General features: G+C 45.4%; 1 protein-coding gene and 1 pseudogene across 1 annotated transcript; one reads left to right on the top strand and one right to left on the bottom strand.

Annotated features, from left to right (window-relative positions):
• Positions 1-1,091: 1,091 nt before the first annotated feature.
• Positions 1,092-1,802, bottom strand: LOC130610804 (olfactory receptor 5F1-like; annotated as a pseudogene).
• A 3,785-nt stretch (positions 1,803-5,587) lies between these two features.
• On the top strand, positions 5,588-6,547 carry LOC130610803 (olfactory receptor 1038-like). The gene has a single exon (XM_057430908.1). The coding sequence runs from the start codon at positions 5,588-5,590 to the stop codon at positions 6,545-6,547; it is 960 nt and encodes a 319-aa protein (XP_057286891.1).
• The last annotated feature ends 4,286 nt before the right edge of the window (positions 6,548-10,833 follow it).

The raw sequence follows: 10,833 nt of genomic DNA, 5'->3' as shown, positions 1-10,833 counted from the left end.
CGTCTTCTCCTGGGTCGTCCTGTAACCTTGGTCTCCGGATCGGAATCCCGACGCAGCAGTGTCTGGTTCGCCCCAGCGGCGGATTCTTTCGGTTAGCCGAAGCACCCGGGTCCGTCACGCCACTGCAGCAGCATTGCCCACGCTTCCCGGCCGCTGCCGCCGGCGCCGCTCACTCGCCGTTCCGGGTCCCCGTCGACCGGGGCCCTGTATCCCGGGTCCCCATCGACCGGGGCCCTGTATCCGGGTCCCCGTTAAACCGGGGCCCTGTATTCCGGGTCCCCGTCGGCCGGGGCCCTGTATCCGGGTCCCCACTAGTCGGGGCCCTGTATCCCGGGTCCCCGTCGGCCGGGGCCCTGTATCCGGGTCCCCGCTAGTCAGGGCCCTGTATCCCGGGTCCCCGTCAGCCGGGGCCCTGTAATCCAGGTCCCCGCTAGTCGGGGCCCTGTAATCCGGGTCCCCGTCGGCCGGGGCCCTGTAATCCGGGTCCCCGTCGACCGGGGCCCTGTAATCCGGGTCCCCGTCGACCGGGGCCCTGTATCCCGGGTCCCCAGCGACCGGGGCCCTGTATCCCGGGTCCTCGCTAGTCGGGGCCCTGTAATCCGGGTCCCCAGCTACCGGGGCCCTGTAGTCCGCGTCCCTGTTTGGGCGCCATTTGTAAGCGGCGAGGAGAAGCAGACAAGCCAACCCAATATGGGTGATAAGCAACTTCTCCTTTATTTGTGACGCAGTTCACACATATATAGGAGTGGTATTCAGCCACTCCTTCTTGGCACAACAGTATTGGTTAGCCCCACACAGCTTCCTCCACATTCTCCTCCCAGGTCCGGTCTCTGGCCACCTGTGGGGGCCGCCCCCTGCCTTGCTTGCACAGTCCTCCAGAACTCTATGGTTCTGCTCTTAGAGTCATTCTGCAAAAATTCCCCCCTTTTTCTTTGTGCAAGCAAGGCATTATGGGTTATTCTGTTCACCTGTTTTATCACACAACTATAAACAAGTCTAATAGCTACGATGATTAATCTAACAATGATACATAAGTGCAATACTTCAAACAACAGTGTTTGACTCAACCTGTAACAGGTACACACAGGTACCAAAAGCTTTGTCCAGCACAGAGCCTGTCCTCATGACGGTGAAGAGGATGTGGCCATAGGAGATGAGGATGACTGATATTGTGGTGACCTCATTGAAGCCCCCAAAAGCAAACAGCAACACTTGGTTGAGGGAAGTATCAGAGCAAGCCAACTTTGAGAGTGGTGGCCCATCGCAGAAGTAGTGGTCAATGACATTGGGGCCACAGAAGGACACCCTCAATGCAAAGCCTGTGAAGATGGCTGAACTAAAAAGCCCAACTGCATAGGACCCAGCTAAGAGGGAAACACAGACCTTCTTGGACATGAGGATGGGTTAATGCAAGGGGGGGTAGCAGATGGCAACATAGCGATCATACGCCATCCCAGCCAGGAGGTAGCACTCTGTGATTGCAAAAGCAGCATAGAAATAGAGCTGCAGGAAGCAGCCAGCAAAAGAAATAGTCTTCCTTTCAGACAAGAGGTTCAGCAGCATTTTGAGTGTCACCACGGAGGAGTAGCACAGATCCAAGAAGGACAAGTGGCTGAGGAAGAAGTACATGGGGCTCTGAAGCTGGGAATCGAGCCAGACTGCAGCAATGATGCCAAGGTTTCCTATCACGGTGGTGACATAGATGAGCAGGAAAAGCACAAAAGGGTAACCTGGAAGTCGAGGCAATCTGTGAACCCCTTGAAAACAAACTCTGTCACCGTAGTCCAGTTTTCCCAGGCCATCAGTGTCCAAGAGGCTCCCAGCTCCCAGGCAGCAGGGTGGTTTCCGTGGGCTTGGTTATGATGGCTTAATCCCTTGCTTAACTATTAGTGGGGTTTAATCCTGTACTCTGTAGATAATGAAGACATTCTCTAATGAAACACAGCCAGGCACCTTGGCAGGATGCTTAGGTGGTCCACAACCACCTGCCCATGCAGGGAGTCACTGACTACATCTACCACTCAAGCTCTTAGATCAAGCTTTGAATATATGTTCTACCTTCACACACCGATTTCAAAGGAAGTCTGAAGCCAACAAAACAAGTTTTCCCTTGGACATCACCGTGGTCTTCACTATGTTTCCATCTGCCTGCAGTTTTCTCCACATTAAGGGAAGAGCAGCTCAGGTTGACTGTTGTGATAATACACAAAGTAAAGGAATATTAAGTTTCGTGCTGCTTTTCAGGTTGAGGATGTCCCAGAGACTCTTTTCATTACCCCAGGTAGCTCAGCATCTGCATTTGTTGCTCCTTAGTCTAAGTGCTCAGAAATAAAAGCAATATGTTGGTTTTCATTAAAAACAACTGATTAATAACAAGGTTAGTGGCTACTTTGGGGGCTAAACTGCATCTCAATAACTGCTCTCATCTCATAAGAATAAATACATAGAAGAGACAGACGGGCATATGAATTTATCTTTCCTTCTCTTCCAGCTTCACTGGCGACTTGTTAAAAATGTGCTTTCCCCTTTAATTTCTATCATTCAAATTACATTTTAAGCAAACAGCAAATACTTCCAAGCAACTGATTTCATGTCAGATTAAGGTCAGGAAGTAAAACTTCCTTTTAGAAAGGATTTATAACATAACCATGTGTCTCAAACACAGACATTTGAGAGGAGTTTAAAACTAGTTCCACCACCATCCCCCAAAACAGTACCTGAGATGCCACTTCTGGTTTCCTGTTGAAGACCCAGCCTCTTTCAGGCTGAGCTATTATTGTGCCTACCTCTTGTTCCTTTCTCCAAGGAAATCATTCAAAGACAGAACCTGCACCTTGTCATTGCTGAGGGGAACTAGAAAGGCAACAATACAGACAAATAGAGCATATCCTATTGAAATTGTCTATGCTGATCTCTTAAATAGGATAAAATACATCCCCAAAAAGGATTGTGTCAGGAGAGGGGATAAATACATAAGATATTAGACATTCCTTCTGTACATGTTTATATTTGTCCCAGTATAACCATTACCACTAAGCAAGGAGATGTTTGCAAAGAGCTTTTACTAAGACTGGAAACCCATTACCAAACCACAGTGTTACCCACCTACTCAAAAACATTATTCTACAATTATATTTGGAAAATGGAGGTGATACTAATGACCGCAGAATAACACTCCAGCATAAAGTTCAATTGATCACTCTAATTCCCTCACTGAATAGACTATCTCCTCTTGTGCCCATGCAGGGATATGGTCTGGATGGAGAGGGACTGCCAGAGCAGTGAACAGTGGCTGGGCTGTTGGGGGCAGAGGGTAATGGGTTCTACTCTGCAGGAACATGGGGAGTGCCACAGGGGGTTGTCTCCTTAATCTATCTAAATTGAACCGAAGGAGAACACCACTGTGTGCAGGGACCATCCCATGGTACCTGAGCAGGAAAAGTAGAGCAGGAACAGAGACCTAGGCCAAGTTCAGCCAAGATTCCAGAGCATCAAGTGAGTTGGAGACTATGAAGCACGTCCAAAACCAAGCCAACACAGGTCAAGTCAATCTCCTGGTCAAGTTTAGGTCCAGCAATTGCTAGGGAAGTCCACAAGCAACCTCAGATCACCATCAATGGATTCCATAGATGGGCACAGCTAATGCTAAACTGGAAACCAGAATTTCTCAAGCATAGTGCATAAACCTTGGTCTGAGCTTAAATAGAGATGAGGGGTAAATGGGTGGAGGGTAGGGATGAAGCCCCAGCTGAGGCTGCTCAGGTGAATAAAGGCCTATTAGCTCACCCTGGGACAATTCATCACTGCTTCAAATGCCCATTTCTCACCCTTCAATACAGTGGAAGCCCTAAAGCACCAGCTCAGGTGTTGGCCATCCAGGCAGTACATGTGGATAATCCTATTGGGGCTGGAAAACTGGGCATGCAAGTGTGCACAGAGGGACAGCAGCAGCTCCAGAGAAGCAGTCACTTGTACTTCCTGTTGTATTTAGGGACCCTCTGCAAGATCAGGAATGTCTCTAAATCCCTCCTCATTCTGTTGCCAAGGTGAGACCAAAACCTTTGCATAGTCCACAAGTATGCCAGAAGCATCCTATGAGCTGCTCAGCACTGCTGCTGTGTAGCTGTGCTCAGGCTTGGGTCATCCACTCCATGTCTCTCAGATGCCCAAGTACCACAATGCCTTTCAGAGGTGATTTCACACCCTTTGCTTTTTGCTTCTCTTTGTTTTCCTCAGGTAAGTCACGAGCAGCCCTGAAGGCTTCCTCCCAGGAGAGCACATGCAACTGTATTTACAGCCTCAGCACCACAAGCTGGGCTCTTGGAGTCTGAAGGAGTTCACCTCTCTTCACATCGGGTGCTTAACAGAGCTGATGACGGCACGTAGATGTTCTCTGCTGCTTTGGGGATTAACCCATGGCTCCCATCACTCGGTGGCAGAAGGAAGTCACAGGAGGTAACATCAACACAAAGCAGAGCCTCACCTTCATTGAAGCAGTGGTATTTCTTCTTCATGTCCTCAGGTTCTCTTTGGGAAAGCTGTGTCAGAAGACAGCCTTATCAATGTGGGTTCTTTTTATAATAAGAGGGAGCAATGTCTGATGCAGGTTGTGTTTCTTTTACAGAGGCTGCTAAAGCAAGATGCACTGATTTATTCAAGAGTTAAATGAGGATGAATCTTATTTTGTTATAAAGAAATGCAACATTGCAGATTGTCAGCAGAATATAGTCACTGACTAATAGAGTCAGTAACAAATCAGCACGTTGTAACATCCACTCCTTTTTAATGCAAGCAGCTTAATGCTCATAGGTTTAGGATGCTTCAGTGTGCTGGAGCTCAGAAAAGTATAAATCATGTGAATTTTATCTGTTATGAATAATCTCAAATAGTTTAATAAATGTGATTTGGTGACTGGAATGATAACTAAAAGCCAAGGGAAAATGTGTGCAGTTTATTCATGTGTAAGATGGATTTCACTAGGACTTGGACTTTCTTTCCCCCTGGATTACATGTACTACTATGAGGTTTTCAGGTGTCTTCTGACCAAATTAACTCTGAATACTGAAAAGTGAAAGTGAAGAAAGATCTAATTCTTTTCTTTAATCTGAAAACACATGTGCTTGAATAAATTCATAGTTTTAAGAGTCCTAGCACTGAAAATAGCATTTGTGCCTTGAATGCAGTCCATGTTCTTTTCAAGATACCTCAGTTGAATAACATAAAATATATATAATTTGGGTTAGTTAATATAGTAGAATATACAGTAATGTGGCATTAAACTGGTCAGTGTTTGGATTAAAATATGGTCCAAAAGTGCCTAAATAAATCCATCGTTTTAAGTGTTAGAGCATAGAAAACCAAAAATGCCATTTGTTACTTCAGTGTGCTTCCTGTTCTCTTATAAATACACTAACTGAAAACCAAAAACCATACGATTTTGGGTTAAAAATATAGTACAGTATATGAATTCAACCAAAATGTGGCACTTACAGTGGTGATTGACTGTAGTTAAACATGGTCCAAAAATGAATCTCCGTTTTTAAAAAAATGTTTCTCTTACTTTTGCCTCAGCAGGTAACACCAGATCATGGGAGGAAATCAAACCCAGATTAAATTCATCCTTTCAGGAATTACAGACAGCCCGGGTGCTCAGATCCCTCTGTTCATGTTGTTTCTGCTGAATTACATTGTCATTTTGGTGGGGAACTTCGGCATTATCATCTTGGTTCGGGTGTCTTCCAGCCTCCAGACCCCCATGTACTTCTTCCTCTCCCATTTTGCCTTCATTGACATCTGCTATTCCACAGTCATCTCCCCCAGGATGCTGGCAGACCTGTTATCAGAGGACAAAACCATTTCTTTTACCGGCTGCATGATGCAGTCTCAAAGCTTTACACACTTTGCTGTTATTGAGTGTCACCTGCTGGCCATGATGGCCTACGATCGGCACGTTGCTATCTGCCAGCCCCTGCTTTATGTGACCATCATCTCCAGACGCGTCTGCTGGCAGCTGGTAGCATCATCCTACGCATTTGCCTTCCTCAGTGCCATCATCTGCACATGGTGCACGTTTGGAGGTTCCTTCTGTGGTCCCAACCGCATTGACCACTTCTTCTGTGACGTTGTTCCTGTGCTAAAGCTCGTGTGCTCTGACACACACAGCAGTGAGATGCTCATCTTTGCCTTCGTCACCATCAACGTAGTGGGTACGAGCGTTATCATTTTGCTCTCCTACATCTCTATCATCCGCAACGTGCTGAGGGTGTGCCCAGCACAGAGCACGGCCAGAGCCTTCCATACCTGCACCTCCCATTTGATGGCTGTTGCCTTGTTATATGGGTCAGCATTCTTCATGTACCTACAACCTCCATCTAGCCACAGGAGCCTGGATAAGGTGGCTTCCATCCTCTATGCTGTGGTCAACCCCATGCTTAACCCATTTATCTACAGCCTGAGGAATAAGGAGGTGAAGGAGGCTCTGATCAAGTGCAGGAGAAGGTTCTTCAACCACTGGCAACACAGAAGAGTTGTATTATCCAGGACATGAAGATTTCATGTCAAGTGAGAAAGCTTATGGGGCACTGAAACAATGGGATTTCCCACTAATCCTCATGACTTTATGTAGGTTCTTACACTGTCCCTGCACAAAAGCCAATGACAGTATTGGATGAGAAAGAGACTCCCCCAAATCACATCTGCATTGGAAGGAACCCAAGAGGATCAGCAACCTCAAACTTCATTACATTTTGCTGTTATCCTCCTCTAGGAAGAATTTACCCTCAATTATTCCAGGCCTCTTCTCACAGGAAATACCAATCAGCTTTACTTGGTTATAACTTTTGTCACTGATAATATCTTTTTTTTTATCTTTTTGCAAGATTTTTGACCTTGTCCTTCAGCTCTAATAAAATTCCTCACTCTTACCTGTGAGCTCTTTATTAAAGCTGCTGGGGTGGGAGGGAAGAGGAAGTGTAGTTTTACATTTGCTTGCGGAAAAAGAGTCAGAGAAAAGGTTACAAAAGATTCATTGCATTTGTTTGTGCCTTTCAAAGAGAAGAAGCTGGTGGGAATCAAGGTCTCAAGCTGCATCTTTGAATATGAAGAGGAATCCCTCCCCAGGCTGCAGCTTCACAAAAGATGAGGCCTTGGGTGATCTGATTTAGTGTAAGGTGTCCCTGCCCACGGCAGGGGGGTTGGAACTAGATGATCTTAAGGTCCTTTCCAACCCTAATTATTTTATGATTCTATAAAGGAAGAAATCGTAGATTTAATTAATACATTATAACTAATGTCAATATAATTAATTACTATGTTTCATTAATGTTAATATAATATATAATAAAGAGTGAACTGTTCTGAGACCACCCAGTGTTAAGGACATTCTGGGCACATCAGGGAGTCCTTCAATTCATCTTAAGTGCCCTATACTTAAATGGTGAGATAAATGGAATTCCAGCTGGAGATAAGTACCCACATCCCATGTCCATGCCCAGCTCATGATAAAGTACACCACGGAACACAAATGGTGTATTTTACTGACAAATGAAACCTGCGGCTTGTTTCCATAGATGAAAGGCAATCTTGAGCACAGAATTCCTGGTAACTGAGAACTGTCTGGGTCTGAGAAAAGCCAAAACACACAGATGGGGGATAACAGCTTTCCTTTACCTGTTGAGTGGGAATTAACTTGTATTTGATAAGTGTATGGATGGTGAACAGTCTCTTTTGTTTGCTCTGCCAAACCACAGCAAGAGAGGAGATGTTGTCTGAGGTCTCAGGGAAAAGTGGTTTCTACCTGTGTCCACTGATGGAGACAGCAGAAATGCAATTAAATGCTGAAGAACTTAAGGTGTCAGAGACTTTTAATATCAGAGAGCTTCCTTGAAAACCTTCACCATAACTTCTTTTCCTCCTTCTAGTTAGTTGGATGTCTTTGCTTACACTGTACACATAAAATCATAGAGCCACAGAAAGCCCAAGCTGGACCTCAAAAGATCATCTGGTTCAAGCTTTTGTGGGAAAGGGAGTCTAGATGAGAAGCGTGATGTGTAGGGCTCACCACTGCTTGATGAATTACCCCACTCTGGTGTCCTTATTTCCTGTTCGGTTTAACAAATTTTCCAAAGCAGAGACAACTGAAATGCTCAAAGTTTAACCCACACTTGATGCCATGCTCCTAAGAGAGCTCTGGTTTGCCATAGTCTTGTGTGCGGTGGATCCAACTCAGTGAACTGGCAATAGGAACCTAAGTCTAATGTACAGGGGAGGCAGAACTCTGAATTCCAGCAACACAAGAAACAGGCTGGAGGTTTTGGAAATACATTTTACACCGAGACAATCATTGCATGATTCTGCTTCAATCTTTGCAGAGAAATGATCTACAAAATGCAGAGATCCCTGGGGGTGGACACAAACTTCCCACACCACATACATAAAAGTGGTCCTCTCCATAAAAGTCTCACATCACACTTGGTAAAGGAGAAAGCACCAAGGACAAGAGAATAATACATGAACTTAAGGTGCACTTGATTACTCAACTTCCCTAACACAGAAGAATAGCTCCAAATTTGCCCATTTAAGTACATGATCTAGAGAGAGAGGGAATGCCAGAGCAGTGAGCCCTGGCCGAGCTGTTGAGAGCAGTGTGCTGGGTTCTGCTCTGCAGGAGCATGAGGAATGCCACAGGAGTGTCTTTCTTTAATCTCTTGAAGTAGAGCCGAAAAGGAACACCATGGTGCACAGTGAGCATCCCACAGTACCTGAGCAAGAGAAGTAGGACAGGAACAGAGACCTGGGCCAAGTTCAGCCAAGACTCCAATCATCAGGCAGGTTGGTGATGATATGAAAGACACAGGTCCAGGACTAAGCCAAAGAATGTCAGATCAAGCCAAGTCAATCCCCTGAACAGGGTCAGGTCCAGCAATTGCTAGGAAGATACATGAGCAAGCTTTGGTCACCATCAAAGGATTCCATAGATGTGCACAACTCCTGCTAAAATGGAAACAAAAACTCAAACATAACCCAACTTCCCTGGGCTGAGTTAAAATAGAGACGGTGGGCAAATGGGTGGAGGGTGGGGACGGAGCCCCAGCTGAGGCTGCTCAGGGGGATAAAGGCCTATTAGTTCACCCTGGGACAATTCATCCTTGCCTCAAATACCCATTTCTCATCCTTCAGTAGAGTGGAAGCCCCAAAGCACCAGCTCAGCTGTTGGCCATCCAGGCTCTACACGTGGATAACCCCACTGGGGATGGAAAACTGGGCTCGCCAGTGTCCAAGGAGGAACATCAGCAGCTCCAGAGAAGGAGTCACTTGTGTTTCCTGTCCCATTTGGGGATCCTCTGCAAGATCAGAAATGGCTCTAAACCCATTTTCATTCTGTTGCCAATGACAGACAGAAAGCTTGGCATAGTCCATAAGTATGTCAGAAGCATCCTATGAGCTGCTCATCACTGCTGCTGCTGTGTAGCTGTGCTCAGGTTTGGCTCATCCACTCCATGTCTCTCAGATGCCCAAGCACCACAATGCCTTTCAGAGGTGATTTCACACCCTTTGTTTTGTTTTCCTCAGGTAAATCATGAGCAGCCCTGGAGGCTTCCTCCCAGCAGAGCACATGCAACTGTATTTACAGCCCCAGCACCACAAGCTGGGCTCTTGGAGTCTGGCAGGAGCTCCCCTCTCTTCACATCAGGTGCTTAACAGAGCTGATGCCGGCACGTAGGCATTCTCTGCTGCGTTGGGGACTAACCTGTGGCTCCCATTACTCGGTGGCAGAAGGAAGTCACAGGAGGTAACACCAACACAAAGCAGAGTCTCACCTGCATTGAGGCAGTGGGCTTGCTTCTGCATGTCCTCGGGTTGCCTTTGGGAAAGCTGCATTGGAAAACAGCCTTACCAATGCGGGTTTTCTTTATAATAAGAGGGAGCATTGGCTTATGCAGGTTGTTTTCTTTTACATAGGCAGCTAAAGCAAGATGAACTGAATTACTCAAGAGTTAAATGAGGATGAATCTTATTTTGTCATAAAGAAATGCAGCATTTCAGGTTGTCAACAGAATATGGTCACTAACAAATCAGCCTTTGGAATCAGCCTCTTATAACACCAACTCTTTTCTAAGGCAAGCAACATAATGCCCATAGGTTGAGGGTGCTTCAGCATGCTGGAACTCAGAAAGGTAGAAATCATGACTTTAGCAATGTGAATTTTATCCTTTTTGAATTATAGATAACACTTCGATATATGTGATTTTAAGACTGGCATTAGAATTAAAAGCCAAGGGAAAATATCTGGAGGTCATTAATGTGTAAGCTACGATTTCAATGGGAATGTGACTTTCTCTTGCTCAAGGTTTACTTGAGCTCCTATGAGTGTCCTCTAAGCTGTCTTCTGACACAAACTGCCTCCAATCTGAAAGTGAATAAAGATTTGATTCTTCACTCAAACCTGAAAAATCAGGTGCTTGAATAAATCCATAGTTTATGTTTCTCAGCATAGAAGAACAAAAATGGCATTTTTTGCTTCATCGCACTCTCTGTTTTTTTCTAAGTACCTCAAATGAAGAACAAATCATATAATTTGGGTTTACAAAATACAATACAAAACACCAAAATGCCAAAACATGGCAGTTAAACTGGTGATCGATTGTAGTTAAGTATGGTCCAAAAGTGAATTTCTGTTTGCAATGATTTTGACGTTTTCCTTCCTTTTGCCTTGGTAGGTAACACCTGGTCATGGAAGGAAATCACACGCAGACTAAATTTGTCTTCTTGGGAATTACAGACAGACCATGTGCGCAGACCCCTCTTTTTGTCTTGTTTCTCCTGATTTACATT

This window comes from Pezoporus wallicus, unplaced genomic scaffold, assembly GCF_028554395.1.
Source record: "Pezoporus wallicus isolate ANWC-B61680 ecotype Strahan unplaced genomic scaffold, APGP_CSIRO_Pwel_v1 contig_8318, whole genome shotgun sequence".
Taxonomy (NCBI): Eukaryota; Metazoa; Chordata; class Aves; order Psittaciformes; family Psittacidae; genus Pezoporus; species Pezoporus wallicus.
The sequence above is the reverse complement of the archived record's forward strand: the minus strand, read 5'-3'. Positions and strand labels throughout refer to the sequence as shown.

Bases quoted from the DNA above. Each gene is read 5' to 3' on its own strand.
- LOC130610803 (XM_057430908.1), top strand. From the start codon at position 5,588: ATGGGAGGAAATCAAACCCAGATTAAATTCATCCTTTCAGGAATTACA.